The 22,798-nt window shown below is 44.6% G+C and overlaps 1 protein-coding gene across 13 annotated transcripts in view; it reads right to left on the bottom strand.

Moving 5' to 3' along the window:
• The window catches only part of FOXP1 (forkhead box P1), a 391,241-nt gene that overhangs the window by 103,014 nt on the left and 265,429 nt on the right, over positions 1-22,798 (bottom strand). For 12 of the 13 annotated variants that reach the window (XM_072876061.1, XM_072876057.1, XM_072876058.1 and 9 more), the window contains one exon: positions 11,149-11,271. In XM_072876061.1, the coding sequence (XP_072732162.1) occupies positions 11,149-11,271 (123 nt within the window). Of the gene's footprint in view, positions 1-3,146; positions 3,231-11,148; positions 11,272-22,798 lie in introns of those variants that run through there. The other variant, XM_072876072.1, reaches the window with a different exon arrangement.

Here is a 22,798-nt window from a genome sequence, read left to right as displayed (position 1 = left end):
GAGGAGCCACTGCCCTGAGACAACAGTGGACAGAGCTTTGCAAGAGCCAGATGGGCCTCTCTAATACACTTTACAGATTGCTCATCGAGTTGCATCTCACTCTTATCTCAGAGTAACCATCCCATGAAGAAGACCACATGAAATGGAGACATGGGGTACAACCCAGTGTTGGGCGACAGGTTGCCACTTTGACCCAAACACAGCTCATGTTGGGATGGAGCTGGGAGATTCATCAATTAATAATGCGGTCAGTGACAACAGTGACAGATCATCAACAAACAGGTCTTTATGCATCTATTCTTGCAAGCAAAACCAACAAGATTAAAGTTACTAAATTTGCACTGTGGCTATGAACCAATGGGCTAGGCTGGTGGTTGGCATCACCCAACAGGGTTGCTTCAGATGTTTATCCAAGCTATTAAGAGTTAGCCAAAACACTTCTATTGATTTTTTTTTTTCCCCCCCAATGAAAGATGGGAGAATTTCCACAAGTGCTTCTGATTTTTGCCTTTTGCTTCCTGACTATATAGATCAAAAACCCTGTTTCTTCCAAAAGTTGTCTGGATGCACAAAATACCGTTCGCTAGGACAACAAAGTTCTTGGGATAGAAATTTTCCACAGCAAACGTACCACACCTGCACAACAGAAACCAACCCAGCTCAAGGCCTGGGACACAAACCATTAATAACTCTTTGGCCCAAAGTTTTGATGAGGAGCGAAGTGCACAAAACGAAACATCCTACCAAGAAATCACAGTGGGCATGATCGCTGCCATTGTGCAAACTGGAACTAATCATGTTGGTACTACTGGAGTGACTTTGGTGTAAAACTGATTTGAAAGAAAAATCAGAGGTAGGAAACCAAACCCGTCTGGGACCCCTGGACTCCAGCACACTCCTTGAATGGCTGTCACTTAAACCCAGGACAAACCTGGCCCGAGCTATTTAACCCCGGGCTGCAACCCGTCAGAGGTCCATGTGGCTGCACGGATGTGTCGTAAAAGGCTCAAAATTGAGATGTGCCACACAGGTTAATAACTTAAAACACGGAAAAATATTATTTGAAGCCATACCACTTAAAAAATGCATACCGCAGTGACAGAACTGGCAAGAAAGCATTGAGATTTGATAATCATATGTACTGCTCAACCCGTGTGCTCCACCACATTATGTACTCGCTGCATGCTGGCACGTGGCATGAGCTATGGAGCTGCAACACGACTCCCATGATGTAATCTGATGGAGGACCATTTTCTGAAGGGCAAACAGTACCAAGGTATGGCATCGGTGACCTCAGCGGCTCCGGCACGGGCACTGCTGCCTCCTCGCACCGCTCTCTGACACGCCCATCGCTACCGGAGCTCCTCCCGTCATCTTCCCACCTCGCTTCAAAATACAATTTCAAAACTCTTTCAGCTAGACATGCTAAACCCAGGATGTAGATTTTCCAATTAGTCTCTGTTTAAACATCTGTTGGTAGACTGCATTTAACATTAGTTATTTGAGCAAAGCACAATTTGATTAGGCTGTCTGAAACAGAGCCAAAGTCTGCAAAATAATAGCTCAATTAAATTTTGTTTTGCTTTCATTTGTCTTATACTTTCCTGAGTGTGATACAGTTGCATATAATCAAGTAAACTAATTCCTTTCAAAATGAGAGCTTTCGGTGCCTTTTCCATCTCCCCTCAAAGTTTATTTAATAATCTCTTCCATCTTCTCCATGCTTCATCGAACTTCATCCTGACACAAACTACATTTCTTTCTTGTGCCTTCAGTCTACTTTAATTTTTTAGGCTTTCAATGACTTGAGATTATGCGCCATTAATGTTACACCTTAAAGAGATTAGTAGTTTATAAAAGGCAGACTACACTTATCAGGAAAATAAAAACATTTCAGCAACGCAACAGCCTTTCCTTTGCACTAACCACAAAATATTTTGCCAGCCTGACGACACAGCTGTAAAACCGTCAAGCTCCAAAGCCACATCCAAGCGACATTTCCAGTTGTTTCCCCGGGTTTAGTTTCTCCTTACTCTGTTACATTGCACTTGTTGCCCTGCAACTTCAATATTAGCTCTAGAGATTTAAACACATGAGGCAAACAGCTGCTCTCCTCTGCTCAAGCAAGCTAGATCAAAATGCCTTCTCTCTTTCTCTCCTGCTTTTTTTTTTTCCCCTTTCTTTTTAAACAAATTGCTGTAACTCAAGTATTTCTGGCAAAGTTGACGGTTTTAGGGCAAAATTCTGCTCTGTGATCATCACTGTAGATTCCTCCAGGGCATACTCCTCTCGGTTGGTGCACGAGGAACACCAGAGCTTCCCCACGCTGACTAAAGAAACTTTGCCTTGAGGATTCAAAAAAAATAAAAAAGTCACAGCAACTTAGCCGCTATGTAGATGTGTATATGATTTAAATTTAAACATTAAACATTTAAACATTAACTTCTTTCACACTTCTGTTAAAAGAAAAAAAAAGCATGCATTCTTTGAGAGAAGAGATTTCTTTTATCGGAAGAGGTTTTTGATACATAGTACTTTTTCTTTAGTGTTTTTTTTTAACATATTTGTTGCAAAGTGTGAACACAAAGGGACAAGCTGAAATAGGTATCTGGCAGGCTCTTCCCCAGCGCGTGCTGCTGAAAGCCACAAGTACTACTGCAGTTGTTAAAAATCTGTTATTTTGATGCAGAAAGGCGAGGGACTCCTCCAGCACCGGTCCAGCTCTGCCCTGCCCTGCCATAGCCGGTACTTTAAACTACTCCTGCAACAAAATAGCCTTAAAAATTAGAGGCAGCTAAAGTCCGTGGAAGTTCAAAATGGGATAGGTCCTATTTAAAATGTAGAGAGCTACTAAATATGACAACCATCTGATGTATGAAAATTATTCACAACCAAAAACAGACAGTCTGGAAATAGCTGGGATGACTTCATTTAGACAGAATTACCCAAATCTGTTTCTAATATACACAGTACACATAATAAATTTTTACAATATGACAAGGAAAACAAACTTAATAAAAGTTCCTGATCTTTTGTTACACAAGCAAGCTATAGCCATGATATGTTTATAATATTTTGCCCATGATATCACAGCTAAGTAACAAAAGCTAAGCAACACAAAAAACAGTTACTAGGTATGACTTCACCTCGCGACTCCCGTAACGACGTCGCTGCGCACATCGCCCCAGCGTACCACCTTCCCCAACCTACATCCTGCGCTCGACAAGTACTCGCCGTGTCGCTTCTGACTAATAGTTTCCTTTTCTCCTTCTCCCAGGCACCCTTTGACTTGGGAAGCTGTGGATCTCTATGACGAGAGTTTGTTTTTTTCCAGTGACAACAGGACTCATCTGAACGGTAAGAGATTTTTAGCCTGTTTCCTTCACTGCTGGTTATTTGACAAGTGCTTGAAAACCCTGTTATAAACAATCTCTGTAGGAAAACAGATGATGTCTTACGATCACAGAAGGTAATTTTTTCAAGAACCCAACTTTTTGAGCATTTCCCAGATGCACCGCGTCAATCTTCCTGCGTTTGACTATCTCAGCTGGTTTTCCAGCCTGGGCGTTTCGCCAGGCGGGCCGGACTGCCCCTCATTGTCACTTCTGTTCGATGGCACTTGCACCCACTGCTGTTATTCCAGGCTTCAGGAAATTTTCTAACCACTGGACAGGCTCCAGTGCTGCGCACTAATAAGTTGCAGATTGCAGCACTCGAAGTGTGTGTGTGCACGCGTGTGTCAGATCAGGGCCATGGTGTGTGTGTGTGTGGGGGGGGAACAGTAGTTAAAAAATGCTGCCTACTCAAATTGACAGAAAAGTGACCCCTGCACTTCATCAGAAATTCCTGCAGACTGACAAAATAAAGGAGTTTGCTTTTATCACACACAGTAAGACTCATATGGAAAAATGGAAACACTACATCACTCGACCTTAGGTTGCCCCCTTTTCAACCACAGATGAATATTATGTATAAAAATTGTAAATCAATTTGAGATGTATTAAAGGAGATTCTCTTCTTCTGTATTAAAAGTAATACCTTTTAATCTCTAGATGTATTTTCTAATGTCAAGTAAATGAGAAAGACTTAATTTCCGTAACTTAATTTTGTTACTCTTAAGTCTATTTAGCATCTCTGCATGGTGTTCACATAATTTCCTACACTTTGCTTGCATCAGGAAACAATGAGCAAGCATCACTTACCCAACACTGAGTCACAAATATTTGCCTACATTAACAGAGCATTAAAAACCTTTTTAAACACCTTAAGGAAATTGTGCTAGCCTTTGAACTGTGATTCACTACTATGAGAAATTAAGAAACTTTTCCTCTTCTGAAGGCAAAAATCAGCTGCCGCAGCCTCCTTGTAGTATCATTAGGTCTGAGAGCAGACTTTTCTCTCACAGATCCCTACACAATCGACTTCTTTGCTTAATGAAACTGCTTCTGAAATTTTCCTACACTCAGTGTTAGGTACTTTGACATTTCAATCTTTTCACATCCTTGAACTCTCATCAACATTTTTTTCCAGACTGTGTTAATAAAATCGATTACTTGCAGTTCTGAACTCTGTTCTGCACATGGAAATAAAACAATTTGTTTTAAAGTATTTTCTGAAGAAAGTAGAACTTGGCAATTATACCTACAAGAAAAAAAAAAAAAAAAAAAAAGGACAAACGAAGTAAGCAAGCCTTCCTCGCAAAAAGGCAAAACAAAAAGAAACCTCTCCAGCAAACAAAAGAGAAGCAACATCCTGATTTTATCACGGCCGCAATGCAAGCTAAATTCCTGACATACACATCATCAACCTCACCGTTGTTCTCCTGATTGATATATCTCCCCGTCGGATAGGAATGATCTTTTCGGATCATTAATATGTTCATTAATTTGTTATAAATTCTAGCTCACTGTACTTAAACCGCTCCGTACCATGGCTCAAGAATGCCTCGACAGCGCTGGTGTAATCACATACGTAAGGACCCCTGACTACCTGGTTGTTGAGATGCCTCATACCTACAACCGATCTGTTGCTTTTACAAGTTTAATCTCAGTATTAAGGAGCTGATTGTGGAACCATGTCGCTTTAACATCTTCAACCCAGCTGTACATCATATAAACCTCTATAGGAGGGGGCAGTCTCCCATGATTCTTAGCAGCAGTGCATACCTTTAACTCCCTAATCTGTAATACTACAAAATACCGCTCTCATTTCTTCCCAAGCACAAGTGGACTACCAGCAAGGGTCCAACAGTGTTATTCCTAATTACCTTTTTTTCACTCTTGATCCTGTGGCGCTCATAATTAGTTACCTGGGGCTGCAATCCAATTTGAAGTGATGACAAGAAAGTGATCCATGAAAAAGTAATAAGTTAAATCCAATTTCAGCCTTCCTCTAATTAAATGCACATGGAACTAATGACTCAAACCCTACCATTTCAGTGATAATGGTAATTAGCAAGGTGGGAGTCACTCTCTTTTTTCAACACTGTAGGTGTAAACCACAAGGTAAAATGGCAGGAGCACTCTTAATTACATGTGTCATTTTGTCAGCAATTTACACATTTCTGACCAGTCAGGAAGGTTTCATTTGTTTTCCCCTTCCCCGAGGTGGGTAACACACAGACGGACTCGGGCACAGCCAGCCCCACAGCCCCACTCCCAACCTGGTCAGAAATCACTTTTTTTAAAAAACCTATTCTCTAAATGTTTAATGTCAAAGCAGAAAACCTGCTAGAAAATTATACTCCGAGTGCTCCAACAAGACACAGGGCTGAAAATGAGGGATCCTGGCTTCTACTTTCAGTTTTGCCCCTCAGGACTGATTTCTTTATAACATGCAGATGCCAAACTCCCAAATATCCTGGCAGGAGCTGCACACCTGAATGCCACTGAAGATCTGCAGCTCTCTGACCTTGGGCGAGTCACTTAATATCTCTCTGCCGGGATTTACATGGCTATAAAATGAGAATAATCATATTTGCTGACAGCACCTCAGACTGCCAGCTCTCCCAATATATTGGTATTTTCCTAGAAGCCACGGTTTTTGGAATCATGTAATTACAGGACAATCATACACTTCTTTCAAGAAAAACAACTGCATTTATCACCTTTCTGCTCAGTCTGAAAAGCTGGAAAAACTGAATACTAAAGGCTTTAAAAAAAATAAATAAAAGGGCAGCAAAAAAAGGCCCACAGGTTTCACTGAAAAAAACCCCTTAGTATCAAAACTTTCAAGCTGATCATGTAACTTCGAGGACCTGACTCAGATTTTGTTCTGTTTGTGGGGTGGATGATATTTGCACTTCACAGGCAAATTCCAAGGACTGACTAACAACTATAATTGGATTTAGGGATGAAAAATAAGAGAGCTATGGGTCCCTTGGTAGAAACCAGAAAAACTCAAATTTGTTTTATTTCCAAAGTAAAAAATAAAAAACAAAGGATTCAAGTGAAATTTTTGTAAGTAAACTATTTAAACTCTGCAGAAGTGAAATCTCAACCCAACTAGAGTTGGTGGCAAAACTCCCATTGGGCTGACTGAGGCCAAATTCAGATCAACTGCCATGGTTAAGAGTGAAACAGAGAGATACTCATACAAACAGAATAAATACACTTGCAAATTTATTTCCCCTCCCAAATATCTGCTGAAACGTAGTTTCTCTACCAGTTGTTAAATTTACCACTATGTGAAAAAGGTACACTGTGTGTAAAACCTGAGGCTACATAACCTGGTACTGGTATACTCGAAGCGAAACAGAGAACACCCTTCCCTTCACCCTTCAGTGTTTATTACGTTGTTGAGCTAACGATTTCTGATTTCATAGAAAACAATAATAATTGCCCCCAACATCAAGCTACAGTGATTTTTTTCCTCTTGCCCTCTTCTATTCTCAAGTTACTGGAAAGAAATATTAAGATAATATAGCATGCAAATTAAATTCTACAAAAGCCCAGCCAAAAGGCTGCTTTAAAAAGCAGCGGTATGCAAAGGCGAGGACAGCTCTGTCCTCTCGGCCTCCCCCAGTCTCACCCCGAAAACCTAAACCAAACCTGAATTCTTTTCTTGGCCATGACTTAAAGGGAAGATTTATTTTCTGTTTTGTCAACCAAAAACAAAAGTTTCCATCTTAGTAATTTCATTATTTCTCCTCTCCAAACACACGCAGGTTAACTATCATACAACAAATCTCTTTTAATCGCATGAAAAAGTCAAGCGATGGGTTTCAATTGCAAGATACTGACTTGGACGTCCTAAATCTGTTTTCAGTCCGGTATCCAACTTTCAGTGCAATGCAACACACAACATTTACGTCTTTTAAAAAAATTGTATTTTTAGTATTGCCAAAACACACATGCACTTTTACTTTCTTGGGAGAAAATGTGTCTCTTGATTTGTTTCCAATCTGTGTGCTCTTGCCAGCAACTAAAATGCTTGAAGAACCAAAATGAATTATCGTAAAGAGCATCAGCAATTAAAGCTGCAAATTTTAATCAATATGTCTATTAATACAAAGATATATTTATCTTGGCCAGGAAAAATGTGTACGTTTTCAAAATCCTAAGCATACCTGGCCTGTTAAATTATTTGTTTCACAGACTCAAGGAAATCCAGTGTCTATGGCAAATATATTATCAAACATGCTTCAGTCTTTTTGCACTTCCAGTAATTTTTGTAGGGCTGATATCTTCTTATATTCTCTTCCCAACTGCTGCTTACTAAATCCATTCCTTAACTTTCAATTTTCTTTTGTTTGTGTCATCAGGCTGTGAAACCGGAGGTCACTGCCAAATATAAAGCACGGCAGTGTGAGATAGGCTCAAAATGTGAGTCATCGTGTATTTGGAGATTTATTTTTTTTCAACTATCAGCACAGCATATGTCCACTCCTGTGTCCAAGTTCTTATATACTAAATATATCAAAATTTGCTAAAAGCAAGTCTCCAGGTAGAGTTATCAAGGTCAAGAGACCCCAAAGACATTGCTGGAGCCCATTGTCATGTAAACACTATTGAAGAGGACCATGCCCCAGTGCAGCCACGGGATGCCGGGATATGTTTAAGTACTGTGGCTATTTGATCAGTGAATAAAGAAGAAATATAGGAAATTATCCACAAGGCAATAATAGATTAGCTACACAGTGTATACTAGACTAATTTTCCGCATCTGTTTGTGGCAGTGGGGTTTACATGACAAAGCCTGCCAGCCAGCATTAAAGTGCTGAGCCCAAGACAGGGAGCTCTTCCAGCCCTGCGTGGGACCACGCCAGCCCCCCCTCCTGGGGCGGGCAGGCCCACGGAGCATCTTATTAGGAGAACCAGCACCCTGGGCAAACAGCATCCTTCCTCCCCGTTTCATGCAAACACAGCTCCCCAGCACTCGTGTTAGGGAGCTTTCTGCCAGCGCCCTCGCCAAGCACAGCAGAGATAAGCAATGCCTATGGTATTCTTCTTATGCACGAAGTCTGTTTGTCAGGGGGAAGAAAAAAGTAACCGCTAACCACTCTGGCTATCCAATGAGACATCTATATTTATAAACTAAGTGCAAAGATGACTCGGTTCATTATTTAAGCAAACTTTTCAACAACGGGTGCGTTTCCACCACCCTCGACATTTATTCTACCTACTGTCAGCAATGGGTATTGCCTCGTCAGTGCGGTGCCATCCACCTCAGGGGGTGTGGGTGCTTTTGTGGGTGCAGTTTTACTCAAAAATCCTACCCCCAGCGCCATCATTTCCTTTCAGCAACAGATTTTCATTGCAGGGATGCACTCGGGGTCTGTTACATTCAAGAAGACTTCAGAACGTTTAAGACCGCAAAAGCACCAGGAGGAGGGGGGAAAAAAAAAAAAAAAGACTGGGCAGTCATTTGAATCAGTGAGTGACAGGCTGGGCCAGCTCTCTGTATACATTAATAAATTAGAATTTTAATTGTGTCTCTGCCTGCAGGAGCTGCTCCAGTACTTTAATACGTACCAACAATTGGCTATGTTATGGAATCCGTGATGTGGCCTTCACTGTTGACCTCTGCAACACAATTCCCAGTCTGACTACGGAAACTGTTTGGTTTGATCCTTTCAACTTATTTGAATCCTGACAAATAAGCTCACAGCTGAAAGGTCAACACAGTCATATTTCATCCTCTGGAGCTATTCTTAAGACATCTGCACAACAAAGCACTTCTTTTAGTACCTGACACTGGACCTAGCCAGCACAATCTCTCATTAAAAATGTCCCCAGTGGAAGAGTCTATTAAAAGGCATATGGATCAGCTATGGATTTACCAAATAAAATATTTTTGAAAGCATTAATGTAACGCTTTGGATTATGGCGCTCTACGCTGCCAATAAAACGTATATTTGCCCAATGACAAAATGCTTCATACTTTCCAAAAGAATAATAGCTCAGCTATAAAGTGCAAGGTGTTGTCCAGCAGCCTGAGCACGGGGGTGGGAGCCAGGAACTCATGAATCTTAATCCTACCTCTAAACCCAATTCCCTCTGTGATCCTAAGCAAGACACTTAACCTGCTTCCCTTAGTTTCCCAGTCCAGAACTGGGATAATGCTACTTACTTATCAGACTTTCCTTCTGGGGATGTTTTGGAGATTAGTATTTGCAAAATGCTTTGAAGATGAAATCACTACACAAAAGCTAGAAGTTGTCCACGCTGGGCCAAGGGCTGCAGTTAATAGCTATTCCTCGCTCAGACAAAACTCCCCTTGAAGTCCCCGTCAGCTTTATTTGGGTAACAACTGCAGGATCAGGTCCTCTCACTTTACTGTCAAGGCCTTTACTGATGTTGGCTTTACCTTCCATATTCTGCTACATATTTAAAGAGTCTAGGATCCATATTTTTGGAGGAAAATAATCTGAAGCACATATAAAAGGCAAGAGAAGCAGCAATGCTGTCAGGGAACTCACGGTGATAGTATATCAAACTAAAAAAAAAAATTAGAAAGAGCAAAACAGACATGAGTTTGACAACGTGCTATGACAACAAGCGGGGAAAAAAAAAACCACGGAAAGAATTTGGGGCTACAGAGGCTGAAGCATCAGATATAGAAGAGCGAGATAAGATAAATGTCCCAGCTACAGGGCTTTGTGTGACTGCAGCTGAACTGCTGTATTCAGTAACTTATTATCAAAAATACAGTGACACGCTGCAATTGCAAAGAGAGCAATAATAAAAGCAATAACCAGCTGCAAACCAGCAAAGTGGTCAAGGGTCTAGAAGTGCCTTACAAAATACATAGGGAACTAGATACATATAATTTGCCAAAACTGGCAAGTACATGTTAGTATCTGAGATGTTTCAGGAGTGTGAACACGAGGCAAGGCAAGGGACTGACTCAGTATTTATACAAGCAGTATTACTTGGAGCAAGAGGATGGAATTAAAGTGGAAAGTTCCTGAGCATGTGCTTTGTTATGGAAAACCGTCTGAAGGAAAATAATAGTGGTCCCACCACCACTTGGAATTTCTAACACTAGAATAGCAAAAAAAAAAAAAAAAAAGAAAAAAAAAAAAAAGAAAATGTGATACATGACCTAATAGGTCTTTCTTGTCTTTAACTCCCATGATTTATCCCGCAAGACTAGCAGAATGTACTCCAAAGCTGCATATGTGTGCATACATCTTCTGTTTGGGAATGCTGTATTGGTTTTAGCTTTCTGAATTCATAACAGCACAAAGCCCGATAATATTTAGATTTTATTTCTGAAGATGTCCATAAATCAGCAGACAATAAAAGGGGAAAAAACACTCTGATGATATGATATCCTAGTATTTCCCAATATCCTTGACACAGCAAATCAACGGTTTGAGTGAACACAGACTACAAACGGAACAGCAATCAAACAGAAATGTTAATGCAAATCTCCTATGCACACTGACACGGTAACAAAAGCTATTCCATTTTGTCATGATCCAGCCCTACCAGACACTAATAAAAGTACGTGCTCACGACTTGTAAATACGCCGTGGGTGGGATTTTCAAGAGCACCTAGCACCGGTCCTCACGCCACAGCTGCCCTGTGGACTTCACTGGGAGGAAGCTCCTGAAGGTCCCATCCCAACATTCACAAGTAAGACGCATTTGTTCAGCTTTTACAAGCCTCAGCCCCTCATGGAGGCACACAGGCTCCCCTTACCTGAAGGGCTGGCTGTTTGTCATTCCTCTTCGGAGACTTTAATCCACTAACTTGTTGCTGCTGCTGCTGCTGCTGTTGCTGCTGCTGCTGTTGCAGTAGAAGCTGCCGTGCCACCTGGAGAGCCTGCAAGGAAAGAGGTTTGAAAATTGAGTTTACAGCAGACAGGGTGTGGGGAGCTACATGCATGGCATAGGGTCAAGGCACCCCTTGGTCATGGGGTACCACTCTGCTCCCGAAGCACCTCCACTGAGGAAAGCAGTGGCTTCCACAAAAAAAACCCTCAATGCTTGCAAGCAATGGGGCGAGATCCCACTGCTGGATTTCCCATTTTGACTATGGAGAAAAACAGCAGTAGTTGATGTTCAGCTCCTGTGGGGAACCTCGAGTAACTGCAGGAATCTCGCTGGTGAGCACCATACGGTTATTTTTATCCCCTGCCTGGAGTGGCTCATACCCTTCTTTGCTGCCAGGTAGGCTCACGTGCTAATGGCTTTCATGCTCCTCTTCTCCAGTGGGTCAGGTCTGGTTTACAGAAGAGGGCAGTCATATATCACTGTCTGCTCTCCTGAGCACTAGAGAAAGTCTGTGAAGTTTCTGGAAGGCTATGGTGGGAGGAAGAGGAGAGCCAGCGGCAGACGGAGCCATGCCGAGTCCCCCGAGGTACCGTGCTAAAGGCTGAGGAAGCTGTGAGGAGCTGGAGTGAATGCAATGAAAAGCAGAGACAACATTTCACACCCCCAAAATCACCAAGAGATTGCGACAGACCAGCAGTGGGGACTCCGACAGGAGGGGGCAGAGCAGCAAAGGGACAGTGCGGCTTCACGGGATGGAGGGGCAAGGGACATGATCCCAAAAGCACGAGCAGAGCATCACATGGTGGGGGATTATTGCAAAATTTCATGCAAAGTAAGGGAAAAGCATCCCTGGACACTGGAGCCAGCCCCTCTGCAAGGCCCGATTTCTCCATCAGGTGGGGAAAAGAAAGCAGGAAGAGACAAAACATAGGGGAAAGCAGGACAAGGAGCAAGTCCCTGCCCCAGCTCCCTCCTGGCCGCCCAGCCAGGGGACTGCAAGGATGTTCCCTGCAAGATGGGCTGTGGCACAGCTGTGGCACAGCGGTCTCTCCGCTGGTGAGACCCGACCCTGCTGCTTCCGGAGGATTCACCAGCACCGGACTCGGGCTTTCTTGGTCTCCTTGGAGACGTTCAGTACATGCGTAGGTGGAAAAGTGGGAAGGCTGAAGACTTCATTAATGTAAAACAAGAAAAATAGTCCCTTTGCAAGATGCCTACATGGAAGGAGGGAAAAAGCCTTCCCCACTCCTACTGTGTATGCTCTCTGAGTGATTTAATTAATACCTATTTAATTAAGGAGTCAGATATGCTTTGGGTTTCACTTGCTTCTCCAAGTTGCAAAGTGTTTCATCTCAGCACAGAACCGCTGGGAAAGGTTTGACACTAAGGACTGCAAACTCGGATCCGCCACCCCCCAGTAAAACCTTGTTATTTTATGGCCTAGACCAATCTTTTTACTTTTGAAGGGACATTCAGCAGCCCAAGGGGGCTGAAGAACCACCACTGCCGGCCTGCATGCCAGGGCAAGCAGGGAGGAGAGACCTTACCACACTCTGGCAACGAGCCCTCCTTTCAAATTTAATAACAAGTCTCCACTGGATCAGAAACACTCTTTAAGGGTGGATGTGATTTCCAACAGAGCTTGGTGCAATGAAGGTAAAATCAGATTTTGCATTTCAAGCTGGTTGGAGCGCAGCGCACCTGCAGCATCTCTAAAATGGTCCATGTCCCCACGAGGGGTGCGAGGAGCTGCCGGGCATGGGCACACACCAGGGCGGGCATGCATCTGTGCTCCCACACACACAACCACCCCCGCCGTCGGTTCAGCATCAAGCACCAGAAGACCCTGCAGCCTACCAATTCATACAATGCAACAAAGGAAACCTTTATGCAGAAAGTGCTAAGTATGGTTAAAAAAATGATATTTTTATTGAATTAGCTTATTTAGCTGTTAAAGCATCTTCAAGGGTGGGCAGAGGCAGCAGAAATAAAACCTACAAGACTTAAGGGGATGGGCAACAAATACTCACCTACTTAAAAGGGGTATTGTATGGCTTATTTAATTAATGAATACTTGTAAAGCACTCTGAGTTGCTCAGACAAGAAGCGCTATACAGTACAAGCGCAACATATTATTATATATTATTAAGACTGGCTCTGCAGAAGAATAATTCCAGGTAAATGTGCAATCAAATGATCATTTTAGTTCCCAGTAATTAGATTCAATAGGCCAAAAAAACCACAGAAGCCTTTCTTTAATCATACACTAAACAATCAGAACATCCCTAACCTTTCAAGCTACAGCCTTTTTGAATAAAACATCATCAACTTATAGATATTATTCCAAAAAGAACCAGTCACCATATGTGTTGTCTCTTTGAAATACAGTTGCTATAGCAGACCCTGCATGCATTTCATGTGATATGATCATATTCTATCCGTTCTGGCAGCTGAGAGGTTGCACAACTAAAATTGGCTGCCAGAAATTTTTGAAGATTCCCAGAACAAGTAGCCATGCAAGAAATGCCTGCCTTCTACTCGAGCTGGCCACGAAGCCCTGTGCAGGCAGCTTGGTGGGGGCCTACCACACTACCACAAGCCCTTACCACAGCTGACCCCACACCGATGAAGATCTCTGCCCTCAGGGCCAGGCTCGCAATGGCAAGGCTCTGATGGAGCAAAGCCAGAGCTCTGTCCCTGCTCCAGTCCCACCTGTCAGCACCCACATCCCCGCACACCCACCCTTGTGCAGGCTCTCCGCTCCAGGTGACATCTACACCACCCTGCTCCATGTCCGCTGGCACTTGTCCTGGCGCTGAGATCTGGTGGGACCAGCGACGGCAAGAGGGAGGGACCAGCATGGAGGGTGGAGCGGGGGGAAGGAAAGAATTAAAAAGAATGAGAGTAACAAATGAATTGGCTGGAGGGAGGATCATGGATACTGGAAGAGCAAAGAGAGAAACACGGAGGGGCAGGCGCAGGTGAGATGGCGGTGAGCTGACAGCTCAGGGGATTGCAGCTTGAAATGGCATTTCCCATCTCTCTTCTCTCAAGATTTTGCTCTTCTGCTTATAAATAACTGACAGCAATAAAAGCTAAGCATCAGATGAGCTTCGGTTTAAGACGCAGAAGGTCATTCATAGCTCAGATCTGGTTCTTACCGAACATCTGCATCAAGTAGCTACTGCGTCCTTGGTAGTATGGTGAACCCAGGGATCCCAAGTCCCTTTGCCTTTCTACATCTCCCTGCTCAGCCTTTCCTCCCTCCCACGCTGGACCAAGCACTACCCCTGCCATTTCAAAGTCTCATCCGCACTCCTTACACATGACGGGATGTGTAGAAGAAAGATGGCTAGCTCAGTCTGGGAAGCACCAGCCCTCTTTCTGCTTATATGCAAAATATTTCAAGCCCATTTGGAGTGCCTTCATGAAATTAATTTGCTGATGGCGGTTGAAGCCTGGTGGACGTGTGCCCTCATTATGCCAGCACATCCCATTTAATCCAAGCCGACAAGCATCATACCTCTACCCCCTTCTCTGGTTCCACGCAGCAACCACTCCTGCGTGGAGCCCATCACTGGATGCCAGCGTGGGAGCACTGCTGAGGCTGCCGATGCTGCACAGCGCTCAAGCGAGGATAGACAGGGAAATTAATCTGAGAGTGAAGTCAGTCCCACAACCTTCATCAGCACGGAGATTCGCAAGCAGGCCTGTACATTAATAAAGCTTCCTGTGGGAGTTGATGTTGCCTTTGATTTGCATGTGAATTCAATGCTAGTGAGAAGTGCCAGACTGTCAGACATGGAGACCAAAGTCTCTTATCTTTCCAAAAGCTTCTGTAGCAGTTTCCCCACATTTCCTTAATCATCTGCCTTGTCCTCAACTTACTGAACAGGCAGTAGAGAGTAAAGCTGGACCCGGTTCAACTCCTGCTGCTGCCAAGTCCTGAAACAAGGGTGCCAGGACTGTTTACTGCTAGCCAACAGCTCTGCTAACGTGGCCCTCTCCTCACGAGCGGGTGCTCTGACATCTCCAAGCTCTTTTCACACATTCCTCCTCACTGCCAGTTACATCCTAAATCTCCACCACTGCACTTCTGCAAGTGAACAATTGCCGGAGGCTGTGGTAAACCAGCTCATGTTTGTGCATCCAGGCAACTGTGTGCTCCCTTCACAGGACCGGCAGGTAGAGACACCAAGAGCCCCCGGAACCACAGAGGTGCTTCAGACACCTGGGCCTGTGATTACCAGCAGCCATGTTACGTGCCACCTATCTGCGCTGCTTGAAGAGCCTGCAAGCCTGGACATGGCTGCTTGGGACAACCAGACCCAGATGCCAATCCTGGCCTCCAGCAGCTAATCACACAGCATTGGCAATCCTCCTCCTCTCTGCACCAAAATACAAATAGGAAATCTTCCCACTTACTGAAGGAAGAGAAAGAAAAGCATCCCCTAGCAAGCAAGTCTTCTGAGTGCCATGGTTTTTGGTCACTATCAACAGGGATTTGAAAGGATGACACCAGTAAAAGGCTCACTACCAACTGAGTCATCTTGATTCTGCTTGGTGCTACGCCTAAATGCAAGATACAGTAAATGAACTCCTGAGCTATTTTCTTATCCATTAGGAAATCACCCAGAGATAAGGAGATTTTCTGGTGTAAAACAGAGACCAGTAAAAAGGCAACTGAAACACTGTACTTTAGAGACATTGTACAAACTTGGGATGATATTTGGGAGCCAACATTGGGTGACACCTAACCCAAGAAAAATTTTAACAGCACATTCACTGTGAGATGAATCAAGCCTGCTTCATTCAAAGATGCCGCAGAGTAAGTGGGAAGCCCCACCGAAAATCCCTCTCCCTGTGCTTAGGGAAGTGGCAACCATTTAATGTTTCCCAACGAGTTGAGCACCGTGGCGGGGGTTGGGGGGGGGGGGAAGTACGTATTTAAGATGACCAAGACAATTTTATTGCAAGATAGACAGAACATGACTTGTTTGCCCAGCTGTTGTTTGCCCAGAACATCCGGCACTGTTATCACCCGAGTTACTGTTGTAATTCAACATTTTCACGCAAGCGGCTCAATCTTTCGGTTTCACCATCCTCTTCAGGCAAGTTCTGCTCGAAGGGTAAAAACGTAGGCTAGAAGGCTAGAAACTCCCAATTCGGGGCTGGGGACGGGAAATACACTGGAAAAACAGGGTAGAACTTTAAAAATAGAAATGCTGCTTAAATGCCATATACTTGCTTACAGCGTTAGTACATAAGGAAAACAGTAACAGGATCCAGTCGTATGGAGCCTCTTGCTAACTTGTTCCACCGCTGCAGCCAGTACAACAAGGCAGCAACTCTCCAACTGTTTTTCCAGCAGCCTATTTCTACTGAAGAAAAAGAGCTCAAGCTCCTCCCTTCCCATCTGCTCCAACCGATATTAATATCCATCAGCTATTAATGAAATATGAAGACCTACAGCTATAATGGGCCTGACTAACACCAGGAGAAGCTTGTTTCGGCACCTGAGGTTTATCAGGCATGGAAAGACTGATCCAGGGAACTGCAGGACGTATGGAAAGGTATGTACGTTGGAGGGTGGGGAGACGAGCAACACACATAAGGATGCAAAAGAAACCGGCATCCTGTCTGACTGCCAATTCCCAGGGCAGTTGTGCAGTAATCGGCTTCCTCCGAAATGGAGAAGCATGCACGCAGAAGTTCCAAGAAGGGCACAAAACAAAATCCCATGTGTTTCTACAGATTCCTAAGGATTTTGGGCGGGTGGACAAAGCTGCCCATCAGGAAAGCAACTTGAGAAAGGAGAACGGAAGTGTTCCCAGAAATCAGAGATGGTCCTGCAGCCATCTGAAGTGTCCAAGCAGTAAATCTGGAAAGTTACTCGCCAGCCGACAGCATCATCTGTCCGTTATTTCAGTTATGGTCATTAAAAAGCAAAACACAACACAACGAGCAGAGAGAGATGAGACAGAAGATATTTTAAGGGCAAACTCTACCCTTGGAGAAAACATAATGCTACCCCAGTCCCAGACTCCAGAAGCGAGACCTTCTGTGTTGACCTCCAAGCAGTAACAGAGAGCGGTGATCCTTACACAGCTGAGATTGCTCCTAAGCTTTCCCCACCGTGTTTTAGGCGAAGCATGGCTTTGCAGCATCAGGCATGCAGTTCTCCCACCATCTATTTTTCCCCCGAGTTTCACAATGGCTTTAGGCACTGAGGGACCGCCTGGTTGGTAGCTAAAGGGGCCTCTCCCAGCGGAGGCACAGCCCACCTCTCAGAAGGGTTTCTTGCTTCCATTTAGTCTCACAAGGCAAGTACCTTTGTTCTCCCGGGTGGGATGAGGGGGAATTCAGACTCAGCCAGCAATCTCTCTTCTTTCTCAGCTCCCATCTGTCCTCACACCCCGCTCCACTCCACAGCTGCTCCCAGCAGAGCGGCAAGATGCAGCTCACAAGCTCGGAAGCCCGGATGCACCCGAGCTTCAGAGCTGCTTCATGTCTCTCCCACTCCTGCCTCCTCTATCTCCTCTCCTGCGACACCCTCCTCTCCTGGAGCAGCAGATGTAGAGGAGCGGTGGTAGGAGGCAGACACATTGGAGGGGAGCCCTGCTGCAGCTCTCCTCCGACAGGCTGAGGAGCCGCACAACGTGTGGAAACCGGCAAGGAGCGGAGCAGTATGCAAAAAGGAAAAAAAAATAGTGCAAAGCGACAGCAGTGGGTAGTGCTGTTCCTCTGGGAGGAACAGAACAGGGGGAGGTGAGAAGAACCAACTAGAGAGAATAGGAAAGGAACCAAAATGAAGAGGAGGAATAAAATGTAGAAGATGCAAAAAAGAGAAGCAGATGTTCTTGCAGCACTTATTCCCTCTGACATTTGTACCCAGCTCTTTCATCTTCCTCCAGAACTGCGAAACGAGCTGCTACGTGCTCCCTCCCCGTTCCCACCATCCTGACCCTATGCACCACACATCAAAATGAGCCAAGGCCAAGAGCCCCAACACTGCTCCTGGCACTGCAGCGGGGAAGCCTGGGGATGATTACAGGCACGACACAGGGCTCTGCTATGGGACACAGCTAGGATCCGACGTAACTTGGTGAAGCAGCCCTGCTATCCAGCTTCTTCGCCAGCCCTGGATTCAAATCACCTCCATCCCCATCTCATCCTCTATTTCCTTGTTTCATTAAATAATCCTCCTCCATCTACCCTATACCCAGCTCCACTCCACAGGTGCAGCAGAGGGATGCTGCAAGCCAGGGGAGATGCTGCCGGCTGCCTGTACCCAGTGCCTCGCTCAGCTGCAGCTCCTCTGCAAGGCTGGCTCCATCCAAGGGGCTACCAGCCAGCTCGTCAAAGAGGAGAGCTTCAGCAACAATCCTTTACTCGAATAAAATGATCAGCTGGCCCTGAAGGCTTTGCTTAGACGCAGAGGACTGGATCTAGCCAAGTGACTAATGGGTGATTCCCATGCTGAAAAAAGTGAAGGGACCTGGAGGTCCACATGCACAAACCCCGGCTCACATCCTGTCCCTGATGTGGTGGGGGCAGGCTTGGAGCAAGGGAGCTGGCAACGTGCCTCATGCTGAAGCATCTCCTAGAATAGTTCAGTCATAAGGAAAGAAGATGAGTCTTTATTTTTCTTCCAGCAGGCTTAATTTCTTTCCTCTGGAATAGATCCTGCCTATCAGTTGAGGAGATCCCCTCCAGAAAAAGGCACTGGAAACAGAAACCCTTTCTTCCAAACCCACAGGATGGAGTTGCCTGGGCCCCAGCACTGCTATGCTTCATCCCCGTGGGTGCTGAGGTTAATTCTGCCAGCAGGAGGACGAGCAGACTCGATGCTCCTGCCCAGCCACCCCGCAGCCCATCCCATGGCTGGCAAGGTCCCTGCCTGCTACCTCAGCTCTGCAGCCGCGGGGACCCTGCCCCATGCAGGGGGACAACAGGGATTTGCCTCCAAAACACCTGATTTTAATTTTGTATTAATTTTAATTTTAATTCATGAATTCCAGCAACCTGGCAGGAAAGGTGGTGGAGGTATTTTCCTCAAATACCCAGAGATGCAAGCGGGATGGGAGGGGGCAGGCGGCAAGAGGCAGCAGGGTAAGAGGTCAAGCTCAGGAAACACCAGAAAGGTGCGAGCCCTGAACCAGCCACAACAGCGACAATGGCTACAAAAATCCCGTTCTTGAGGCACAAATGAAATCCTCAGGCGGTTACACTGTAAAAACACCTTCTGTCTCCTTTTTTAAAGAGTCACAGTCAAGACTCATCAAAGCCATTTAAAAAGCATCTGGCAAAAAGTTCCCAAACATTAAAAATGGCTCTCTTTATTTTGGCATGTCAAGATTCACAGCATGTAGCGGTCTGTACCAGCAAGAAAGGAGGGATGGGCCAACACATCCTGGTAAAATGAGAAAGGATACAAATCTTGGCTCCCCATGCAAACTGAACCAGAACAGAACTATGTCTGGGTGATGAAAAAAATCTTATGGGATTTCCAGCTCGTTTCTGTAGGCTCAAGATCAGATTCTGAACTACTGTGTTTATCCAAAAGTGAACCAGACCTTTGAATATTTGGAGGACTATTCACTGCTGAGACACGTTTTTCTTGGATGTCAAAAGCACGGGAAGTTCTCATCTTTTTTAATAGAGAAGAGAAGAGGGATAAGGTGGGGGGGAGAAGGAAGAGTGCCTTTTTGTTGCTACAACATAAATAGTATATCGCATACAGCTGCTTGTGCGCTTCCCTGTGTGGTCAACAAAACAGGGAACATATTTTAAGCTTGTTTTCCAAAACACTGTATGACAAACTTGCACTCAGAGACCCATGAAATAAAGCCCCTGACTGTGGACATCTCACCGCGCACCATCAGATGCTCGCTGCTGTTGAACAGAGGAAGTGAAACATTGGGACAGCCCAAAACATGGGAAACTAATGCTGCAAATCACATCTCTGCACCTCAAGCCTATGGCACAACCTAATTTAGAATAGCTTCTAAAAACCTTAATTTTAAAAGATTCTGGTAAAGCAAAAATAGGCGAGGTTCCGATGGAGGCGACAAAAATTATTAGAGGCCTCGGCAGATATGAGGAAAGATTGATAAGGGTGGGAGTGTTTAGTTTAGCAAGAGATGAGTAAGAGGGGAGATGATAAAAGTACACAAATTGTGACTTGGCCTGAGAAGGTACATCTGGCGCTATTTGCCATTTCTCATAATGCAAGAGAAAGGGGACATTGAATGAAGTCAGGAAGCAACAACAACCAAAAAAAAAAATCAAAGCAGATAAAGGGATTTTTTTTTTTTCTTTCTTAATACACAACTCATAATTACTCTCTGGAACTTACTGTCACAAGATATCACCAGTGCCAAGAGCACGGGGAGGATGCAAAGAAAGGATCAGACAATTGCACAGATAGTAATGAGAGCATTTACAGCTACCTTTGGAAAGATAAAAATATAAATCAGGGTACAAATGTTTATGCTTCAGGGCACAAGCCAACCTTTAATTGCTGGAGGCTAGGAGGAAACTTTCCCCCATGGACAGGTCCTCTAACTGTCCTTCACGGGCTTCTGTCCAAGGACTACAGCCAGGGCTGGAGAGACCCCGTGTCCGACAGGATGCAACCGCTCCTGCTCCTCTGCCCTCTCGGGTACCTCTATCCTGCACCGCTGACCCCAAACCCCGTTCCTCAGCCCATCCTGAGCCCCCTCAACCCTCGGGGAGCTGCTGGGCACAGGGTGGCTGGCCATGTCCCCCAGCCCAGCCCAGCCCCTGCTCACATCACCTGGCCCCAAGCTGCTCATTTCCTCTTTCTTCTTCGTATCACATTTAAGTTTCAGGTCCTTATTTTGCCAGCCCTTCCTCTCCCTGATATGTTGACCGACTTTTTTTTCCCCCCTCAAAACTAAACCCACAGCTTCAGTCCCTGCCACCCATTTGGGCCCCTTCTCCAGCGGGAGAAGCATTCACCTTCCCAGATCCACCAGCAATGCGCATACTTGAATGCACCTTCAAGATACCAGGCAAATTTTCCTTTTTTTGATCTGAAGCCGTTCCGTAGAGGGAATCTATGTCCCTGAGGAGGACAACCCTCCTGCCGATACGGCACCTATGGGGCAGCGGCAGTCAGGCGCTATTTACAGACCACAGAGCTCATCAACGCGCTGGAACCAACATGCGATTCGGGGAGACAAAGAGAGATTTTGAAAGCAAGTCAGTCTATTAAATTTATACCTACCTGAACAATGTGAAACAAACCACATCTCGGTTTCCTTTCATGTGCATGACAGTCTTAACTTGTTTCTTTTAATCCCATAAAAGCAGCTAAAGCATGCAACATGCTTCCCAGAGATGAGGCAAACCTGTATTTTACTTCCTGACAGTGATTTAGTTTATAGGTTTGGGTTTTTTTTTTTTCAAGGGAAGATAATGAGCATTGTCCTAAGCTGGTATTACAAAGGAAATACTACACACTACATGCTAGACACCTGGCATTTAAAAAAGAATCACATAAATTGACACTGCCTGTAATGGACCAAATACAGCTGCAACCCCTCACACTGCACAGACACCAATATCGGCAGCAAAAAGATCCCAGCAGCACTCTCCAAGGTTTTCTTCAGAAGTCAGCACCCTTCTACAAATTCAAAGGGCCTCTCATTTAGTCAGTCGTACCCCAAGTAGGACTGGGGAGAGGACCGGGGATGTGCTGAGGCAGAAATGACTATGTAATAAATCCAGCAAATCCAAAGGGGTGAAGCAGTAATCCGTGGAAACGTTCCAAACAAGAGGGGGGTTTAAGTGCCTTTAATTCCCAGCTGCAAACCCAATAAACTGCCAGAAGGCGGAGACCACTGAACACAAGGGGTTAATGGCCTTGCTAAAGAAAATGATACACATAATTTCCTTTTATCATAAAACAATACGTTTATTATTTTCTGTATATCTGTTAAAGGGCATGGCCTTCTGAGTGGAAAACAAAACACAGCTCGGTCACATGTTTATTTGCTTCAGCTACTCCCTTTCCCTTCTGATAAATAATCAAACATGCCATCCAGAAAAAACAAAACCAGTGAGCTGGGAAATTTGATGGTCATCAAATAGACTAAGATACCAAGAAAAGCAGCCCACTGTTCCCACAGTGAGTTTTCTGCCCCACACCTACACTAACATCTGAGTAAATAACTTCAGTCACTCTTTCCATTTTCCCCATGCAATTACTCCTACTGTTAAACAAATTGTCCTTAAGGCAGTTGCAAACACCATTTTTTTTTCCTGCAAAGTAGAACAACTTCTGAACATTAAAAAGCCAGACTAGCAATATATTTTAAAAATATGTTTGTTGTACTTGCGGTTTGGCTGAACACACAGCTTGATTTCTCTCTCTCTCTCGCCCTCTTTTCTAGGAAGACGGGGGTTTACAGTTTAAAATTTTGAAGTGTATTTGGATCTCGGAGAGGCAGGAAAAGCCTGAAAAGTTTTCTCCATAGGGCAGGCAGCATATTTTCCATTTTCTCTTATGTTTCACACTATATAAGCACCACGAATGGTTACCAAAAAAC

This window comes from Ciconia boyciana, chromosome 11 (genome assembly GCF_034638445.1).
Source record: "Ciconia boyciana chromosome 11, ASM3463844v1, whole genome shotgun sequence".
In the NCBI taxonomy this organism is placed as follows: domain Eukaryota; kingdom Metazoa; phylum Chordata; class Aves; order Ciconiiformes; family Ciconiidae; genus Ciconia; species Ciconia boyciana.
The sequence above is the reverse complement of the archived record's forward strand: the minus strand, read 5'-3'. Positions and strand labels throughout refer to the sequence as shown.